Source organism: Schistocerca gregaria, chromosome 8 (genome assembly GCF_023897955.1).
Source record: "Schistocerca gregaria isolate iqSchGreg1 chromosome 8, iqSchGreg1.2, whole genome shotgun sequence".
Classification (NCBI taxonomy): Eukaryota; Metazoa; Arthropoda; class Insecta; order Orthoptera; family Acrididae; genus Schistocerca; species Schistocerca gregaria.
This window is the reverse complement of record NC_064927.1, coordinates 391,664,395-391,686,642: the sequence shown is the minus strand read 5'-3', so window position 1 is coordinate 391,686,642 and position 22,248 is coordinate 391,664,395. Positions and strand designations below refer to the sequence as shown.

General features: G+C 44.7%; 1 protein-coding gene across 1 annotated transcript in view; it reads right to left on the bottom strand.

Annotated features, from left to right (window-relative positions):
• The window catches only part of LOC126284921 (brain-specific homeobox protein homolog), a 135,380-nt gene that overhangs the window by 52,361 nt on the left and 60,771 nt on the right, over window positions 1-22,248 (bottom strand). Inside the window, exons 3-4 of the mRNA XM_049984184.1 lie at window positions 18,002-18,210; window positions 12,712-12,808 (exon numbers count right to left, since the gene is read on the bottom strand). Coding sequence (XP_049840141.1) covers window positions 12,712-12,808; window positions 18,002-18,210 — 306 coding nt within the window. The remainder of the gene's footprint in view (window positions 1-12,711; window positions 12,809-18,001; window positions 18,211-22,248) is intronic.

Below are 22,248 nucleotides of genomic sequence, written 5' to 3'. Positions count from 1 at the left end.
GAAGAAGTCGAAAATTGGGTGTCTGATTAGTTTGGTTCAAAAGACGGACATTTGTATTGGTGTGGTGTCCACAAATAGCCAGAAAGGTGGTCAAAATGTATAGAAAGCAATGATCAGTACTTTGAGTAGAATGTTTTTTCTTTTCAATTCAAAATTAGTGTTTCATTTTCACAAAATGACGCTCATTTCATACCGGTACACCTGGTATATTACAAATAAGCGAGTATTTAATAGACGAAAAATCTGAAGTTTCATGTCACTGAAAACCATATCTTCTCATTCGCTTGACATCTGGAATGGTATGAAACCGGTAATACAGGAATGTGATAATTGTATCCGAAGTGTAGGTGATGAAGTCTTCTCGGGCTATCAACCGAGTAAAGGCGTAGTTCTGAGGCAACGTTTCAAGTTTCCAATATGTCATCTTCAGGTGAATGGTCGGGTTCGCGTTCTGACCGCACGCCTCCGGAAGGGGTTGTCACGGCCCGTAGAGGGTGGGGGGGGGGGGGTTGGGGGGGTGATTCGGGGGCCGGTGGTGGTGAGGCCTCCCTGCGTGCTGGAGGGTTCGGGCGACGCATTGTGGCGGGACCTGTCCATTCCGTTCGCTGCCTTCGCCGGTTTCGCATCGCAGCGTTCTTGTCGTATTTTTGTTATGGCTGCATCTCATGCGGAGCTCAGTTGGAAACTGCTGTCTCGGTTGACAAGGTTGTCATGGACTCGTATTTCAACGTCCCCTTTAAAGATCGAATCATAGAACACATTCACCCCACTTCACCCTACACAACGGCCTTGCTTGTTTGAAGCCAAACACACAGTTTTCCTTGAGACTGTGATCCGCGGCTGCAGATTTCTCCTTTTGCCTCGGCGAACGCTCCTTATGTTTTCCGAGTAGCGTTGAGATATACAGGGTGGTCCATTGATCGTGACCGGGCCAAATATCTCACGAAATAAACGTCAAACGAAAAACCTACACAGAACGAAACATGTCTATCTTGAAGCGGGAAACCAGACAGCGCTATGGTTGGCCCGCTAGATGGCGCTGCTATAGGTCAAACGGATATCAACTGCGTTTTTTTAAAATAGGAACTCCCATTTTTTATTGCATATTCGTGTAGTACGTAAAGAAATATGAATGTTTTAGTTGGACTACTTTTTTCGCTTTGTGATAGATGGCGCTGTAATAGTTATAAACGTATGGCTCACAATTTTTAGGCGAACAGTTGGTAACAGGTAGGTTTTTTAAATTAAGATACAGAATGTAGGTACGTTTGAACAATTTATTTCGGTTGTTCCAATGTGATACATGTGCTTAGTGAACTTATCATTTCTGAGAATGCATGTTGTTACAGAGTGATTACCTGTAAATACCACATTAATGCAATAAATGCTCAAAATGATGTCCGTCAACCTCAATGCATTTGGCAATACGTGTAACGACATTCCCCTCAACACCGAGTAGTTCGCCTTCCGTAATGTTCGCACGTGCACTGACAATGCGCTGACGAATGTTTTCAGGCGTTGTCGGTGGATCACGATAGCAAGTATCCTTCAACTTTCCCCACAGAAAGAAATCCGAGGACGTCAGATCCGGTGAACGTGAGGGCCATGGTATGGTGCTTCGACGACCTATCCAACGTCATGAAATATGCTACTCAATACCGCTGGAACCGCACGCGAGCTATGTGCCGGACGTCCGTCATGTAAGTACATCACCATTCTGTCATGCAGTGAAACATCTTGTGGTTACATTGGTAGAACATTACGTAGGAAATCAGCATACATTGCATCATTTAGATTGCCATCGATAAAATGGGAGCCAACTTTCCTTCCTCTCATAATGCCGCACCATACGTTAACCCGCCAAGGTCGCTGATGTTCCACTTGTCGAAGCCATTGTGGATTTTCCGTTGCCCAATAGTGCATATTATGCCGGTTTACGTTACCGCTGTTGGTGAATGACGCTTCGTCGCTAAATAGAACGCGTGCAAAAAATCTGACAACGTCCCGTAATTTCTCTTGTTCCCAGTGGGAGAACTGTACACGACGTTCAAAGCCGTCGCCATGCAATTCCTGGTGCATAGAAATATGGTACGGGTGCAATCGATGTTGATGGACATTCTCAACACCGACGTTTTTGAGATTCCCGATTCTCGCGCAATTTGTCTGCTACTGATGTGCGAATTAGCCGCGACAGAAACTAAAACACCTACTTGGACATCAGTATTAGTTGCAGGTCCTGGTTGACGTTTCACATGTGGATTAACACTTCCTGTTTCCTTAAGTAATGTAACTATCCGGGCAACGGTCCGGACACTTGGATGATGTCGTCTAGGATACCGAGCAGCATACATCGCACACGCCCCTTGGGCATTTTGATCACAACAGCCATACATCAACACGATATTGACCTTTTCCGCATTTGGTAAACGGTCCATTTTAACACGGGTAATGTATCACGAAGAAAATACCGTCCGCACTGGCGGAATGTTACGTGAGACCACGTATTTATACGTTTGTGCCTATTACAGCTAAAAAAGTGGTCCAACTAAAACATTCATATTGCTTTACGTACTACGCGAATATGTAATAAAAATGAGGGTTCCTATTTTTAAAAATACGCAGTTGATATCCGTTTGACCTATGGCAGCGCCATCTAGCGGGCCAATCATAGCCCCATCTGGTTTCCCCCGTCAAGCTAGACGAGTTTCGTTCTTTGTAGTTTTTTCGTTTGATGCTTATGTCGTGAGATATTTGGCCCGGTCTCTGTCAATGGAACCCCCTGTACACTGAAGAGCCAAAGAAACTGGTAAAACTGCCTAATGTCGTGTAGGGCCCCGTGAGCACGCAGAAGTGTCGCCTCACGACGTGGCATGGACTCGAGTAATGTCTGCAGTAGGCTGGAGGGAAGTGACAAAATAATTCCTGTAGGGCTGTCTATAAGTCCGTCAGAGTACGAGGGGGTGGAGATCTCTTCTGAAGAGCACGTTGCAAGGCATCCCCGATATGCTCAATAATGTTCACGTGTGGGGAGTTTGGTGGACAGCGGAAGTTTTTAAACTCAGAAGAGTGTTCGTGGAGCCACTCTAGCAATTCTGGACGTATGGGGTGTCACATTGTCGTGCTGAATCTGCCCCAGTCCGTTGGAGTGCACAATGGACATGAGTGAATGCAGGTGATCAGACAGGATGCTTACATACGCGTCACCTGTCCGAGTAGTATCTAGACGTATCAGGTGTCACATATCACCCCAACTGCACATGCTCCACACCATTACAGAGCCTCCACCAGCTTGAACAGTCCCCTGCTGACATGTAGGGTCCATGGTTGTCTCCATACCCGTACACGTCCATCCGCTCGAAACAATTTGAAACTAGACTCGTTCGACCAGGCAACATGTTTCCAGTCATCAACAGTCCAATGTCGGTGTTGACGGACTCAGGCAAGGCATAAAGCTTCGTGTTGTGTAGTCGTCAAGGGTTCGCGAGTGGGTTTTCGGCTCCGAAAGCCCATATCGATAATGTTTCGTTGAACGGTTCGCACGCTGACACTTGTTGATGGCTCAGCATTGAAATCTGCAGCAATGTGCGGAAGGGTCACACTTCTGTCACACTCAGCGATTCTGTTCAGTCGTTGTCGGTCCCGTTCTTGCAGGATCTTTTTCCGGCCGCAGCGATGTCGGAGTTTGATGTTTTACAGGATTCCTGATATTCACGGTACACGCGTGAAATGGTCTTACGGGAACATCCTCATTTCATCGCTACCTTGGAGATGGTGTGTCTCATCGCTTGTGCTCCCACTATAGCACCACGTTCAAACTAACTTAATGTTTGATAACCTGCCATTGTACCAACAGTAACCGATCTAATGCGCCAGACACTTCTTGTCTTATATAGGCGTTGCCGACCACAGCGCCGTATTATGCCTGTATACATATTTCTGTATTCGAATACGCATGCCTCTACCAGTTTCTTTGGCGCTTCACTGTACATCGCTGCATCTGGCCGATGTACTGTTTACCATACTCGCAGCTGATGCTGTATACGCCAGGTGTCTATTCCTAGTTTATCCTTCACTGAGCCCAGTACATTCTTGATTTTCGCTGCTGCTCGAAAGATGATTTTAATGTTGCTCTTTTCTAATACCTTGGCAATCCTTGCTGTGGCAGCCCAGTATACGGGTGGAACGCCAAGCGCTTAGTGTCTTCTTCTTACGTCTTCTCTCTTACTCTTGCACGAGTGGAAAGTGCGTCTTATCTGCGTCTCAGAATAGCCGTTCTCGCGAAAGGTTTTTCTCAAGTGCTGCAGCTTGCATGTGGACTCTCCTCGTCGCATTATGTCTCGTGCTCTGCGCACCAAGGTGGTGAGCTAGGATTTGCGTTATGCTGGATGGTGGCAGCTACTGGTGTTAAGGTACGGGTCACTGTGTGTTTCCTTAGTGTGAACAGAACGACCTAACGTGCTGTCAGTCTTCTTCTTTATCATGATGGTGAGGAAAGGCAGGCATCCGTTTTCTTCCACCTCCATGGTAAGTTTAATATTGTCACATATGTCTTTGAGGGAGGGAACCCATTGCCACTCCGTCTATCTGTTGGTAGAATTTATCACCACATTGGAAGTATTTGCTGGTGAGTGCGTGGTGGAACTGTTCCACTGTGTCCTAGTGGAATTAGGTCCTTAGTACTGTCAATGAGTCCCCAAAAGGTACCCGTGTGAAGAGGAACGCGACATCAAACCTGACCAGGATGTCACTTTTGTACAGACATGTCCCTCGAAGTATTTTTACAAACTCCGTCTACTTTTTGACATGGTGAGAACAACGATCAGCAAGAGGCTTTAATAGCTGCGCCATGTATTTGGCTATTTCACAAGTCGGTGAATTTATTGTGTCCAATTTATTGGATGTAGTGGAACTCTCTTCATGTTTATCTTTGGAAGTTTGTACAGGTGTGGTGGTATTGGTGCTCTGGGGTACAGCCTTCTACCCACGTCATTGTCCATTCCTGAGTTGTTTACTAGTGAGATTGTCTTCCTCGTCACCGCTGATGTGGGATCGTTGCTCATTTGTTTGTCAGGTGGATCTTGTAAAATGATCAATCTTCTGGCAGTAGTAAACTGATCGTAGCAGTAGTGTCGCATTGTCTTTGTCTGCCACTAGGATGACCGTATCTTCGTCACGTTGTAATATTTATGGCTTTGCTGCCATAATATTCGGCTACAAGAAGTCATTTTTAGAGAAGTTGAGAAGGCTGTTCTGGAAAGATGAGGTACCGATGACGGATGGATCGTTAGGTACTGGTATCGTGAGAAAGACGGCACACATTGTGATCCATCACAAACTGTGATCCATCCCCGCGATTGGCTGTAGCATTCTGAAGTTGCCCGCTGAAATGACAATCTTCTATTATTAATATTATACAAAGATAGATACGAAGCCCACACCTACTACAGTAGTAAAAGTTTATATGCCAACTAGCTCTGCAGATGACGAAGAAATTGAAGAAATGTATGATGAAATAAAAGAAATTATCCAGATAGTGAAGGGAGATGAAAATTTAATAGTCATGGCTGACTGGAATTCGAGTGTAGGAAAAGGGAGAGAAGGAAACGTAGGAGGTGGATATGGATTGGGGCTAAGAAATGAAAGAGGAAGCCGCCTGGTAGAATTTTGCACAGAGCAAAACTTAATCATAGCTAACACTTGGTTTAAGAATCATGAAAGAAGGTTGAATACATGGAAGAACCCTGGAGATATTAAAAGGTATCAGATAGTTTATATAATGGTAAGACAGAGATTTAGGAACCAGGTTTTAAATTGTAAGACATTTCCAGGGGCAGATGTGGACTCTGACCACAATCTGTTGGTTATGACCTGTAGATTAAAACTGAAGAAACTGAAAAAAGGTGGGAATTTAAGGACATGGGACCTGGATAAACTGACTAAACCAGAGGTTGTACAGAGTTTCAGGGAGAGCATAAGGGAACAATTGACAGGACTAGGGGAAAGAAATACAGTAGAAGAAGAATGGGTAGCTTTGAGGGATGAAGTAGTGAAGGCAGCAGAGGATCAAGTAGGTAAAAAGACGAGGGCTAGTAGAAATCCTTGGGTAACAGAAGTAATATTGAATTTAATTGATGAAAGGAGAAAATATAAAAATGCAACAAATGAAGCAGGCAAAAACGAATACAAACGTCTCAAAACTGAGATCGACAGGAAGTGCAAAATGGCTAAGCAGGGATGGCTAGAAGACAAATGTAAGAATGTAGAGGCTTATCTCACTAGGGGTAAGATAGATGCTGCCTACAGGAAAATTAAAGGGACCTTTGGAGGTAAGAGAACCACTTGTATGAACATCAAGAGCTCAGATGGAAACCCAGTTCTAAGCAAAGAAGGGAAAGCAGAAAGGTGGAAGGAGTATATAGAGGGTCTATACAAGGGCGATGTACTTGAGGACAATATTATGGAAATGGAAGAGGATGTAGATGAAGATTAAATGAGAGATACGATACTGCGTCAAGAGTTTGACAGAGCACTGAAAGACCTGAGTCGAAACAAGGCCCCCGGAGTAGACAACATTCCGTTGGAACTACTAACGGCCTTGGGAGAGCCAGTCCTGACAAAACTCTACCATCTGGTGAGCAAGATATATGAGACAGACGAAATACCCTCAGACTTCAAGAAGAATATAATAATGCCAATCCCAAAGAAAGCAGGTGTTGACAGATGTGAAAATTACCGAACTATCCGTTAAATAAGTCACAGCTGATAAATACAAACACGAGTTATTTACAGACGAATGGAAAAACTAGTCGAAGCCAACCTTGGGGAAGATCAGTTTGGATTCCGTAGAAATACTGGAACACGTGAGGCAATACTGACCTTACGACTTATCTTAGAAGAAAGATTAAGGAAAGGCAAACCTACGTTTCTAACATTTGTAGACTTAGAGAAAGCTTTTGACAATGTTGACTGGAATACTCTCTTTCAAATTCTAAAGGTGGCAGGGGTAAAATACAGGGAGCGAAAGGCTATTTACAATTTGTACAGAAACCAGATTGCAGTTATAAGAGTCGAGGGACATGAAAGGGAAGCAGTGGTTGGGAAGGGAGTAAGACAGGGTTGCAGCCTCTCCCCGATGTTATTCAATCTGTATATTGAGCACGCAGTAAAGGAAACAAAAGATAAGTTCGGAGTACGTATTAAAATCCATGGAGAAGAAATAAAAACTTTGAGGTTCGCCGATGACATTGTAATTCTGTCAGAGACGGCAAGGGACTTGGAAGAGCAGTTGAGTGGAATGGACAGTGTCCTGAGAGGAGTATATAAAATGAAAATCAACAAAAGCAAAACGAGGATAATGGAATGTAGTGAAATTAAGTCGGGTGATGCTCAGGGAATTAGATTAGGAAATGAAACACTTAAAGTAGTAAAGGAGTTTTGCTATTTGGGGAGCAAAATAACTGATGATGGTCGAAGTAGAGAGGATATAAAATATAGACTGGCAATGGCAAGGAAATCGTTTCTGAAGAAGAGAAATTTGTTAACATCGAGTTTAGATTTAAGTGTCAGGAAGTCTTTTCTGAAAGTATTTGTATGGAATGTAGTCATGCATGGAAGTGAAACATGGACGATAAATAGTTCGGACAAGAAGAGTATAGAAGCTTTGGAAATGTGGTGCTACAGAAGAATGCTGAAGATTAGATGGGTAGATCACATAACTAATGAGGAGGTACTGAATAGGATTGGGGAAAAGAGAAGTTTGTGGCACAGCTTGACCAGAAGAAGGGATCGGTTGGTAGGACATGTTCTGAGGCATCAAGGGATCACCAGTTTAGTACTGGAGGGCAGCGTGGAGGGTAAAAATCGTAGAGGGAGACCAAGAGATGTATACACTAAGCAGATTCAGAAGGATGTAGGTTACAGTAGGTACTGGGAGATGAAGAAGCTTGCACAGGATAGAGTAGCATGGAGAGCTGCATCAAACCAGTCTCAGGACTGAAGACCACAACAACAACAACAACAAACTAAACAGCGTATTTACGTGCATTTCATATTTATAGCATCTCTCAATGGCGTGCTAAATCCGATTATTTTACAAGTATTAATAATCAGGAGAATAATAAACAAGTGCAAGACGAAAAAGCAGACGAAGCATTTCGGTGATCTTCGGATCGCGCCTAACTTGGCTCAAATGGCTCTGAGCACTATGGGACTTAACATCTGTGGTCATTAATCGCCTAGAACTTAGAACTACTTAAACCTAACTAACCTAAGGACATCACACACATCCATGTCCGAGGCAGGATTCGAACCTGCGAGCGTATCAGTCGCGCGGTTGCGGACTGAACGCCTAGAACCGCTAGACCACCGAGGCCGGCGCGTCTAACTTGAATGGCAGGCGAAGTGATTTGGCTGCAAGATCAGAGCTCTTTCGGCAGTCTCGGGGGACAGACGTGTTGTCTGCCGCGGTATCAGTTAAGACCGCTGGGCAGACAATGTCTAGTGTGTAAATCAGAGCTGGCTGGGCAGCTTCAGAAGACAGATTTGTAGTCAGCCGCTGTAAATGTTAAGACTTTATTAGCAACGTATGGTTATTTGGACATATAGTTGAGAACAATGTGATACTAATTACGGAAAATGCAATTCATTAATTTTCTGAATAATAAAAGTCATTCGTGACTCTAAAGAGGAATGTAATTGTTCAGTTTCTCGTATTCGGCCAATAACAAGCGAGTGGCATCGCGTAAAAACTAATTAATGGGAAATTTAATCATTTCTAAAATGAGAGTTCCTTGCAAAGAGCTTCTCACAGGCTCAAGATCACTGATTCACGACCTACGTGCTGTTTCTTGCGCTGGGGACAACAACTGTAGAAGGTTGGCGAACACTTATGCATTCCACTCAGGGCGGCGGGAGGAAATAAGCACCTCTCGTGTGTTGCAGTCTTAGTAGAAATGGGATCAGTGACACGTCATCTGTGGTAACACGGAGGAGTTATGAAGAGGAGAAATATTTTTGAGGGAAGGGGCTCTCTTCTCTCTAACTTCTCTTTTTCAACTTGCCATAGCGTATCACCTTGCGTTCACTCGTGGAGATATTGGTTTTTGCCGTTATTGTTTTTCCCAAGACCCTGTACGTCTCCCTTCTGACCTCTTTGCAGTGTCAGAGGGAAGCCCTCAGGTGGCCTGCTCGACACTACTGATGATCTCCCTTTTAGATAGTGTGGCAGAAACCGGTGCAAAATTTAATCCTTCTGACAGCACGTATGTTGTTCCCTCGTCCAGTTTCTTTCCAGTTAAACTGTTCAGGGTCCTCAAAACCTTGTAACGATGTTCTGCACTTAAACCCCCTGAAGTCGGTGGAACTTGGTTTATTGTTTCAGTAGGAAAGTGTCGAAACGTGTTTTAATATGTCAACAAAAAAATTTACTGCCTGACAAAAAATGAAGCAGTCACAAGATACGGTCAGATGCCAATGTAACTTCGTACACGTATACACAATCGGCGGGTATGTAAATGATTAAGAGTTGTTAGTTTCTGACGCAGGTAGAACGGCCACCAGAGAGCATTAGCGTTATTCGTGTTTGATGCTGTTTGAATGCCTGGTAGGGTACCTAGGAGCGGGTACAGCATCAGATACTGAGCGATCGCTGTGGAGAACATGGAGATGCCACTTGTTTGTATTAGTCAGCCCGAGGTTGAAACGGGTTTTAATGAGGGTCTCCATTGGGCTGGGTGGTCGAATCTGGCAGAGAAATCGAGAAAATACGAGTCTTATGTACAATCGCTAAGCGGGTCTAAGGCTCCCATTCAGTCCCTTGTTGACCAGTCTGGTGCGGCAGTTGAAAAATAGCAAAACGAAAGCCGAAGTTTTAAATTTCACGTTCAAGTAATCGTTCACACAGTAGAGTTTTACAAATATACTGTCATTCGATCATCGGACTGTCTCCCGTATGGACGACATAGTAATAAGCTTACCTGGCGGCGAGAAACTAACGACGTCCGGATGGAACCCTAATTCGATTTTACAAAGAGTGCTCTACGGCATTAGCCCTTACCTAGCTGGCATTTATCGTGACTCTCTCGCCCAGGACAAATCCCCAAGCGACTGGAAAGTAGGGAAGGTGACTCCAGTATATAAGAAGGGTAAAAGAATGGACCCACAAAAATTACAGACCAATATCCCTAACTTGGTTTGCTGCGGAGTCCTTGAACATATTCTCCGTTCGAATATAATAAATTTTCTTGAGACTGAGAAGCTCACGTCGGCGAATCAGCATGGTTTTATAAATCATCGCTCGTGCGAAACTCAGCTTGCCCTTTTCTCACATGAGTAATATTCCTGTTTTCCGAGAAACTACTGATGCACATAGGCCCAACTAAAGATTAAAAAAAAAATTACAGCCTAGGTTCTTCCTGGTAGCGAATTGTTGTAACGAGCTTGAAACCACGTCGGCTATGGTCAGAGAATGGGTTGTGGTCAACATCGCTCTTGCTACTCTTCTTTATTTATTATTGCTTACGGTCTCGACGCTCACCACCTAGAACCTAATGCGGGTAATATTTCCTAACAACTACAGGAAGATGCATACAGCTTTCATTAAACATCCACTTCCTGATTTGTAATGTAGTTTAAGCATTTGCAATAAGGGGTGAAACAACACTGACAAAAGAAGTAAAGCAACTGAAAGATTTGGTTGTATGTCGATGTAACGTCGGACATGTACACATAATCGGCTGGTATGTAAATGATCAGAGTTACAATTCTCTGAGACTGATATAACGATCACTAGATGCTTTGTTGTTGTTCGTGTTTCGTGTTGTTACCGGGCTTGGTAGGGTGTATAAGGGACGTGAACAGCGTCAGAAGTTTAGTGGTTACTGTGAACGATATGGATATGCTGCCTACTTGGGTAGCACAGCGTTCTTAACACCTGGTAGAGTTCGTTGTGGGTCTCCATTTGGTTGGCTGCTCAGATCATGCAATATCCATATTTGTGTGGCATTCGGACAGAACAGTGTCCCGATGTTGGGCTGTGTGGGAAACTAAGGGCGGACATACCCGTTTTCAAGGTTCGAGTCGACCATGTGTGACTACCAGAATTGAGGATCGCCGTACTGTGCACCAAGCACGTAGTATTCCTACCACCTGAGATCCAGTAGTGGACTCGCTGAAATATACTGTGTCATCTGGCACCATTGGGTGGAGACCAGCAGCAGTTAGACTAGGGAATTGCCGCCCCACGCAGAGGCTCCCGTTAACACCGCAACACAAACAATCGTGACAGGTGACCATGTCCTACTGATGAATGGTCTTGCAATGATTCAAGTGATGACTCACGATTCTGTACTACTCCGGTTGACTATTGTCAAGAACCTTACGTGGTGGCACAATAATTAGCACACAGAACTCGCATTCGGGAGGATTACGATTCAGATCTAGGTCCGGCTGTTAAGATACGCCGGCCGCTGTGGGAGAGCGGTTCTAGGCGGTTCAGTCCGGAACCGCACTGCTGCTACGGTCGCAGGTTCGAATCCTGCCTCGGGCACGGATATGTGTGATGTCGTTAGGTTTAAGTAGTTGTAAGTCTACGGGGCTGATGACCTCAGATGCTAAGTCCCATAGTGCTTAGAGTCATTTGAACCATTTGTTAAGATTTAGTTTTTTTCATGATTTCCTGAAATCGCTCCAGTGAAATATAACGGCGGTTCCTTTTAAAACGCCACGGCCGATTACTATCCATATCCTTTCGTAATCCGAGCTTGGATACCGTCTCTAATGACCGTGCTGTTGACAGGACATTAAAATCCACATCCACAAGTAGCACGCGTCTCTATGAACTGCCTGTGTGACATGAGGTGCTCTTGTGACCAACAGGATCCCCAAACCTGTCCCTGATACTACGTGTGTGGCACCAGTTCGGCTGCCAATTCTGCCCCACAGCCAGAATCCACGATATCAAGAAGTCATACTATTGCCAGTTTCATTGTACATTCGAAATAACAAAACTTACTCTCTCAACCCATGAAATCTGATTTCGTTTCCTCCTCACCGTATGTTTGCTTCACCTGTTTTACCAGGCAGTGTAATTATAAAATACAAAACAAAAAATCACTCAAAACCCTTAAAACGTGGTATCATATTTGTTGACCATCTACACTTCCATCAGATCAGCGGCAACAGCAGAAGACCTACTGGCACATTTTCGTCTTAACCACTGGTACATCTCAGGGTTAAGGAATTTATGTTCTCTAGGAAGTGTCTGCTGTGGAATTCTACATTTATGATATTTGCTAATATTAGGTACGTTCATGTGAGTGAAACCCTGATTGCTAGGGACAATAATGTGAATCCTTTGAACTGGAGTTCCAGGAAATCCATGCCATCCCCAAACAATCTCGAACCTATCGCACGTCAGCCCTGAGATGGGGCCACAACTGATCATTCCTGGTGGGTTAATCAACTGGGAATCTACAGATCGAGCCCTCCTGTCCGGACCCACACAGCTGCACAAACCACCTACAAGTTATCATTCAATCGTTGTCTATAGAAATAGCTCAACCCCCCATGAATAATGGAGAATCTATGGTGGATTCTACGGTGAAATGTCGATAAAAAATTAGTGTGTGAATAGTCACCAAGTTCCCGTGGACAGTGGGTGTGTGAAGGAGCGATCAAGGATCTGCAGGTTGCCAGCAAAGAAAGAGGACTCACCAGAGGTCGATTCGCCGGACGGATGTTTGCCTTCTTCACTGAGCTTCCTCAGCTGCTTCTTGTGTTTCATGCGCCGGTTCTGGAACCACGTCTTCACCTGGAACATTGACACACGCACCATCAACACATGTCTCAACTCTGGACCTATTTGCACAAATTCAGCCACATTGTGCATGTCCCCCGAGAGATATTTAACGCAAACAGTATCCCTTTTCTATGCAATTAAATTAACATCGAACTGAAATATACATTATCTGATAAAAGGTGACTGGACACCCTTACCAAGTGCTTCACTCCAGACCCAAGCATCCAACATCGCTACCTTCTCTGGTTTCAGCTCTTGACGAGAATGAGCTGCCTTTTCTCAACAGCCACCTCATTGAAAGTGTCCCAGCAGATATTAAGTCGTTATGAAGGACAAGAAAAGACACACACCACATTACACTGACGAGCCAAAGAAACTAGTATACCTGCCTAACATCATATAGGGACCCGCGACACGCAGAAGTGCCACAGCAGAACGTGGCATGAACTCAATTAATGTCTGAAGTAGTGCTGGAGGGAACTGGCACCATGAATCCTGCAGGGCTGTCCATAAGTCCATAAGAGTATGAGGTGGTGGAGATCTCTTCTGAACAGCATGTTGCTAGGCATCCCAGATCTACTCAGTAATCCAGAATGAGATGTTCACTGTGCAGCGAAGTGTGCGCTGATATGAAACTTCCTGGCAGATTAAAACTGTTTGCCGGACCGAGACTCGAACTCAGGACCTTTGCCTATCGCGGACAAGTGCTCTACCAACTGAGCTACCCTCATACGAGTCACGCCCAGTCCACACAGCATTACGTCTGCCAGTACCTCATCTCCTACCTCGGTAGAGCACTTGCCTGCGAAAGGCAAACGTCCCGGGTTCGACCGAGCGAGGTGGCGCAGTGGTTAGCACACTGGACTCGCATTCGGGAGGACGACGGTTCAATCCCGTCTCCGGCCATCCTGATTTAGGTTTTCCGTGATTTCCCTAAATCGCTTCAGGCAAATGCCGGGATGGTTCCTTTGAAAGGGCACAGCCGATTTCCTTCCCCACCCTTCCCTCACCCGAGCTTGCGCTCCGTCTCTAATGACCTCGTTGTCGACGGGGCGTTAAACACTAATCTCCTCCTCCTCCTCCCGGGTTCGAGTCTCGGTCCGGACACAGTTTTAATCTGCTCAATAATGTTCATGACTGGGGAGTTCGGTGACCAGCGGAAGTATTTAAATTGAGAAGGGCGTTGCTGGAGCCACTCTGTAGCAATTCTGTACGTGTAGGGTGTCGCATCGTCATGCTGGAACTGCCCGTCGGAGTTCACAATGGACATGAATGGATACAGGTGACCAAACAGTATACTTACGTTGGTGTCACCTGTCAGAGTCGTATCTAGACGTATCAGGGATCCCATATCACTCCAACTACACACGCCCCACACCATTACAGATCCTTCACCAAATTGAACAATCTCCTGCTGACATGCAGGGTCCATGGATTCATGAGATTGTCTCCATACCCGTACACGTCCATCCGATCGATATAATTTGAAACGAGACTCGTCCGATCAGGCGTCCAATGTCGGTATCGATGGGCCCAGACGAGTCGGATGTGTTGTGCAGTCATCAAGGGTACACAAGTGGGCCTTCGTTTCCGAAAACCCATATCGATGATGTTTCGTTGAATGGTTCGCACGCTGACACTTGTTGATGACCCAGCACTGAAATCTGTAGCAATTTGCGGAAGGATTGCACTTCTCTCACGTTGAACAATTCTCCTCAGTCGTCGTTGGTCCCGATCTTGTAGGATCTTTTTCCGGCTGCAGCCATGTCGGAGATTTGATTTTTTACCGGATTCCTGATATTCACGGTACACGCGTGAAATGGTCGTACGGTAAAATCCGCACTCCATCACTACCTCAGAGATGCTGTGTCCCATCGCTCGCGCCCCGATATAACACCACCTTCAAACTCACTTAAATTCTGATAACCTGCTATTATAGCAGCAGTAACCGATCTAACAACTGCACCAGACACTTGTTGTCTTATACAGAGTGGAGAAGAATTGTGTCACGAAATTTTAACTCTGGATTGCTGATGCCAGTAGGAACTAACTAATGTTGTGTACGGTCGACAACGCACAGTTTTTAAAATTCAGAAACTTGGCTTCACTCAGTCCGATTGGCCGTTTGATTTCCCTGTTGCTGGATGCTCTGCCTGCTGGAGATCGCGATGTATCCAAGGCGGCCCGCACGCTCGGTGGTAGCGATCCAGCCTTCCACTCCGGGGGTCTGGGGGCGAATCCGCTGGGGTCCCGACACAATTGTGGTTTCGTGATAAGACGTACCGGGAAGAAACCCGTCAACAGCTGTTAGTTCGCGTGCAGTAAGTCTTTTACAAATTGTGTCGCTCTGAAAAGGGCCTTTTTTGTAGCTAGGCCACTGTTTACTTAAAGCAGGTGCTCTAACTGGAGACCCTCTAACACGACTCAAGCTTGGTAACGTCGAACGGTGTTTTGCCGAAATGTTTCAAAGACACTGCCCTGATGTGACTAGTGGCATGTTGAATCCGATCCATTAATTCCTCTCCGTTTCTAGGTGGTTCGCTTGTGGGTGGGTGAACTAGAAGAATCCCCACAGGAAAGAGTCATGTGGCGTGAGGTCTGGTGATCGCGGGGGCCATAGCCCGAACGCTGTTGCAGAGGCAACGGAAAAAGCATGCAAAGTTCAGAAGAACGCGAAATCCTGAAGATGGGCTAAAATTTACAGACACGCGAAATTTGGCACGTACTTCGATGCGAGATGCCTTTAATAGGTTCCACAACGAAACATTGTCTCGAAATTTGGTAGAAAATACGAAGAAATTCTGGTCGTATGTAAAGTACACAAGCGGCAAGACGCAGTCAATACCTTCGCTGCGCAGTGCCGATGGTACTGTTATCGACGACTGTGCCGCTAAAGCGGAGTTATTGAACGCAGTTTTCCGAAATTCCTTCACCAGGGAAGACGAATGGAATATTCCAGAATTTGAAACACGAACATCTGCTAGCATGAGTTTCTTAGAAGTAGATACCTTAGGGGTTGCGAAGCAACTCAAATCGCTTGATACGGGCAAGTCTTCAGGTCCAGATTGTATACCGATTAGGTTCCTTTCAGATTACGCTGATACTATAGCTCCCTACTTAGCACTCATATACAACCGCTCGCTCACCGATAGATCCGTACCTACAGATTGGAAAATTGCGCAGGTCGCACCAGTGTTCAAGAAGGGTAGTAGGAGTAATCCATCGAACTACAGACCTATATCATTGACGTCGGTTTGCAGTAGGGTTTTGGAGCATATACTGTATTCAAACATTATGAATCACCTCGAAGAGAACGATCTATTGACACGTAATCAGCATGGCTTCAGAAAACATCGCTCTTGTGCAACGCAGCTAGCTCTTTATTCGCACGAAGTAATGGCCGCTATCGACAGGGGATCTCAAGTTGATTCCGTATTTCTAGATTTCCGGAAAGCTTTTGACACCGTTCCTCACAAGCGACTTCTAATCAAGCTGCGGAGCTATGGGGTATCGTCTCAGTTGTGCGACTGGATTCGTGATTTCCTGTCAGGAAGGTCGCAGTTCGTAGTAATAGACGGCAAATCATCGAGTAAAACTGAAGTGATATCAGGTGTTCCCCAGGGAAGCGTCCTGGGACCTCTACTGTTCCTGATCTATATAAATGACCTGGGTGACAATCTGAGCAGTTCTCTTAGGTTGTTCGCAGATGATGCTGTAATTTACCGTCTAGTAAGGTCATCCGAAGACCAGTATCAGCTGCAAAGCGATTTAGAAAAGATTGCTGTATGGTGTGTCAGGTGGCAGTTGACGCTAAATAACGAAAAGTGTGAGATGATCCACATGAGTTCCAAAAGAAATCCGTTGGAATTCGATTACTCGATAAATAGTACAATTCTCAAGGCTGTCAATTCAACTAAGTACCTGGGTGTTAAAATTACGAACAACTTCAGTTGGAAGGACCACATAGATAATATTGTCGGGAAGGCGAGCCAAAGGTTGCGTTTCATTGGCAGGACACTTAGAAGATGCAACAAGTCCACTAAAGAGACAGCTTACACTACACTCGTTCGTCCTCTGTTAGAATATTGCTGCGCGGTGTGGGATCCTTACCAGGTGGAATTGACGGAGGACATCGAGAGGGTGCAAAGAAGGGCAGCTCGTTTTGTATTATCACGTTATAGAGGAGAGAGTGTGGCAGATATGATACACGAGTTGGGATGGAAGTCATTACAGCATAGACGTTTTTCGTCGCGGCGAGAGCTTTTTACGAAATTTCAGTCAGCAACTTTCTCTTCCGAATGCGAAAATATTTTGTTGAGCCCAACCTACATAGGTAGGAATGATCATCAAAATAAAATAAGAGAAATCAGAGCTCGAACAGAAAGGTTTAGGTGTTCGTTTTTCCCGCTTGCTGTTCGGGAGTGGAATAGTAGAGAGATAGTATGATTGTGGTTCGATGAACCCTCTGCCAAGCACTTAAATGTGAATTGCAGAGTAGTCATGTAGATGTAGATGTATAGCCTACGAGCACGTCTACCAATTTCCTGGCCGTGGAAGAATTCATTTAAATAAACGCGCACAGCACGACTGCTATGTGCGGGCGACCCATCATGCTGCAACTACATGCGTGTACATATGACGAAGCGAAAACATCTTCCAGCAGGCAGGGTAGAGTTTCTTGCAAAAAGTGGAGGTAATTTGTCCAGGTAAGTCGAGGAGGTAGACGGACCGACCAAATCAGATCTTCACCCTCAATGCCTGCCCAAATGTTGAGTGAAAATCGTTCCCGATGCCAGTAGACGTACGTGACCTTAGTATTTCCCCTTGCCCAATAATGAACGTTTCGAATTTTAAAAATTGTGCGTTGTCGGCCTACACAACATAATTTTGGTTCCTACTGGCATCAGCTATTAAGGGTTAAAATTTCGTAATACAATGTTTCTCCACCCTGTATAGGAGTTGCCGATCGCAGCGCCGTCTTTTGCCAGTTCATGTATCTTCGTATTTGAATACACGTGCCTATACCAGTTTCTGTGGCGCTTTAGTGTAATATCAAGTAATATGCCCGGATACTTTTGATCAGATGGTGTTGATAATGCGTACGCTAAAAAGTAGTGGTACGAGTCTGATACTTGTGGAAGATATCGCTTTAGTTTTTGTGGCTAAGTGGTGTTGCTACTCAGGGGTTGTAGCGGTGAGCGGTACCTGTGTCTCGGAGAGGTTGAGGGCGTTGGCCAGCTCGACGCGCTCCGGCGTGGAGAGGTAGCGCTGCGCCTCGAACCGCTTCTCCAGGCCGGTCAGCTGCTGGTCCGAGAAGACGGTGCGCGCCTTGCGCCGCCGGCAGTGCTTGGCAGACAGCTCCGCCGCCGCCGCACCAGCACTGCCCGCCAGCAGCGGCCCGAACGGCATGCCTCCTGCACAGCCCCACACAAGCCGCCCGTCACCAGCTGCTGCCTGCTCAAGACGTGCACGTGAGAAGAGCCAGTAAACTTCTTTCTCCTGAGCACTCAACACAAGCTGTCCTCGCATCTTCTAAACAGTTAGGTTTTTTAAATTTTTTCTCTCTTTCAGACGTCTGTTGCTACCTTTTTCAGTATCATTGCGTATTTACTTTGATTTCATTTAATTTTATGTAATTTCTGTTTCTCTTCTCCCAAGGAAGCAGAAGCGAAAGCAGAACTGTGAGGCTAGTTCGTGGGTCATGCTTCGATAGCTCATGTGCTGAGAACATTCATTGCCTGTGGAAGCCAATAATCCGGGTTCGTTCGAGTTCCGGTGTGGCAAACAGTCTGAGTCTGGCAGAATTTTTAAGGGTTATTCTACACGAAAATGTTTACACTTCTGTAGATTTACAGAGCAATTCATGAGAAAGAACGTGTTGTCTGAGAGTGTGCGCGCATGCGCGCGCGCGCGCGAGAGAGAGAGAGAGAGAGAGAGAGAGAGAGAGAGAGAGAGAGAGAAAGAGATACGGGTGGTGGTAAGAGAAAAGTATTAAATTAAGAAAAAGAAGGTGACTCAAAATAAAACACAAAGTGTGAAGGAAGAGTTGAAAGTTAGCGAATGTGATAGGCTAAGAGAAGGGAGTTAAAATGGAGGAGGAAAGGGAGATCTAAAAGAGAACAGAGGTTGTCAAAAGGAGAGGTATAGAGAGAGAGAGAGAAAAATCGAGAGAAGCTTAAAAAGTTAGGAAAGTGGAAGAGAAAGGAAAAGACAGCAACAGAGAGAGAGAGAAAGTGGGTTGGGAAAAGGGAGACACAGGCCAGTAGAAAGAAAGAGTGAACCAGACAGAGAAAAACACATGGAGCATGCCGGTCAGACAAACACTATGAGAGAAGGCAAACAAGTGGGTGTGTTAAAGGGGGAAGAGATTTTTGATAAGCAGAAGAGAGAGGAAGGGGGGAGGGAGAAAGGAGAAGTGAGACAGGGAACAGGTGAAACTCGCGAGAGGACCTGGGGCAGAGGAGGAGGTAGAGAGAAAGAGAGATGGCAGCGAGTAGGACAGAAAAGGATTGTGGAACAAACGGGGTAGGGGGAATTTGAACGAAAGATGGCACAGAGGAAAGGAGGAAGAGTGCAAGGAAACATGTCGGCTTGACGGGCAGAAAGAGGGAGAGGCTCGTCACTTTACGAGGAAGTAAGTGAAAAACTGATAGGATGGGGGATACGCCATGAGTGATCGAAGCATTATAACCATTTCAGCAAATATGTAGACTGAGAAATGTATCAAACTTAAACAAAGACAAAGTACACCGTAATTTCATAGCGTCCAACTAGACTTGGACATTCGCGAACGAAATGACGGTGCCTCACAGAGCCAGATGGCGCCGTGACTAAGACACTGGACATCTTCTTGAGGCAAGATGAAACCCCACTTTAGCAAACACATTCATATTTTCCATGGCCTCCCTATTTCGATTAAAACAAATACCGTGACGGATCGTTTGGGATGGATTCGGTGTATTTCCTTCCTCATCCTAGTCTCTGGCGAACTCATGAGCCGTTTCTAATGACCTTGTCATTCACTGAACGTTTAATTAGTATCTTTTTTTCTTCTCTACTGGTTTTTGATAAAGAACTCAAAGGTCTGATGGAAACCTCTCCAATTTGCCCTATTTTACAGCACTGTGTCGATAAGGATAAGTGATGAAATACCAGCATACCTCCAGAGGACCGAAAAGACGGACAGTCAGGAAGAGTGCAGCATTCGTGCAATAGTAATTTCCACTAAATGTAACACAGAGAAACGGCTCACCACCGAATGAAGTCGTGGTTAGCCAGTGAAATACCGCACAAAGTGTTGCCAGAACATCCAAAAGGAGGTCAGGGATAAATCGAATGAACTAGTGACCCATTCCATTTAAGTCCTTAGAGTGTGACTTTTGAAATTTTCCCGGCGTATTTGTTCTTCTAATAATTTCCGGATATGCAGCCGGATCCCGTCGACATTCTGCCACGATATTTCGGCCCAGAGACGTCTGGCCATCATCAGGTGAGTACACAGTAGTTGTGTACTCACCTGATGATGGCCGGACGTCTCTGGGCCGAAATATCGTGGCAGAATGTCGAGGGGATCCGGCTGCATACCCGGAAATTATTAGAAGTCCTTAGAGTGTCTGCGGGACTGAGTGCTGATGAATTCGGTTGTTATGGAGTGTGTTGGATCGTTTGACCGAAATCCTTTAAGGGTTCCCATATATGGATTGCATGATACCTCGAGCCATCGTCGACTTGCAAGATGTCATTGCTCTCTGATTTGAAGTGAAATACTGGAAAATTGGCAAAACCGTGCTACGAAAGATGGCTACGTTGTGTGTCAGTGGTCCTTCGCAGTTGACGCTGAATATGTGCACATCGTTCATGAAATGGCGAAAAACCAACTTCTCAACTAATGGATTTGTTTCTATCGTCTCCCGTTCAGCTGGAATGCTTGATGCGTCAGGTAACTCATTGTCGGTGATATATGCAAGTGAGGTTTACGTGATACGGAGAACATCAGCGTTAGTATGCTTAATCTTCGTTGACTTGTCAAGAGCGTTATCAGACTATCTGTATCAGGCCTTATTTATGTTCGTTATCTGTGCTCTTATTAGCCTATTCTTCAGTGAAATTGGTAGTGATTATTTCCAGACGTATCAGCAAATAGGAAATCTATACTACTAATTAGGTAACTCTATAATTCGGGGTAACGAACATACTGATTACTACCAGTTTACTAGAGGTTCATATATATATATATATATATATATATATATATATAAACAGTCCCTAAAATACTCCTCAATGGTACCCAACTACTATACCAAAAAACAGTAAAAGACCTTGGAATAATCTTGGATGAACACCTAAACTGGGAAGAACAAACAGTCACAGCTTGCCGGAAATCGCTCTCCTCCCTACATGCAATTCAAAAATTTAGAAAAATATTTCCAACCCATGTTAAACAAAAATTAGTCCAAACACTAGTCTTGCCTAATCTTTACTACTGCGATGTAGTTCAACACGGCACAAATAGTGAAAATTCTAGATGCCTCGAGCTAGTGATGAATGCTTGCGTTAGATACGTGTGCAATATTCGGTTGTATGATCATATCAGTCCTTCATACTCCCAGCTAGGTTGGATACGCCCACATACGGCACGCGATCTCCACACGATGTGCTTACTTCATCGATTTCTTAGCCATTGGTGCCCCCAATACTTATCTTCTCACATTAAACACCTATCATCATTCCACAATCGCAACACCAGATCGGATACGTCTATCATCTTGGCTGTACCTTTACATAATACAAAATCTTTCTCCGTGTCATTCTCCATCTCAGCCATACGACTATGGAATGCGCTCCCCTGTGATCTGCGTCTTATCCAGAACTACTCAACATTCAAGAGGGAACTCAAAACATACATTTTAGGGACGGTATAGCCACCATTCTTGTGCCCCTCCCATCTCTTTCTTTCTCCTCTCCATCACAGCTTCGAATTTTACCGTTCTATTTCTCTTCCTCTAACCTATCTACCTCTTATATATCTCTTTCACCCCATTCTATCGCCTTATGTCTCTGCTCGATGAGAATAACTCACAAGCTGCAAGAACATAACGAGAAAATTCCCAACTAACAATGTGACTGACATTCAGAAAAGAAAAGTATGTTTACTTTCATATACATAGTCATTATTATTATTATTATTATTATTACTATTACTATTATTATTATTATTACTATTATTATTGATTGTTATAATTATTTTTTATTGTTATAATTATCATTGTACTACTGTTATGATATCTATTTTTTTTCTTTAACATCAATACTGCATAATAGGCTATATGTCCTTAATGTTAAGTAGAAACTGTAACTCGTTCAATCTGAGTATGCCTGGTTAGGTGTAAGAGAGGGCCTGAAGGCCCTAATCTTGCCAGGTAAAATAAATGCATAAATAAATAAATATATAT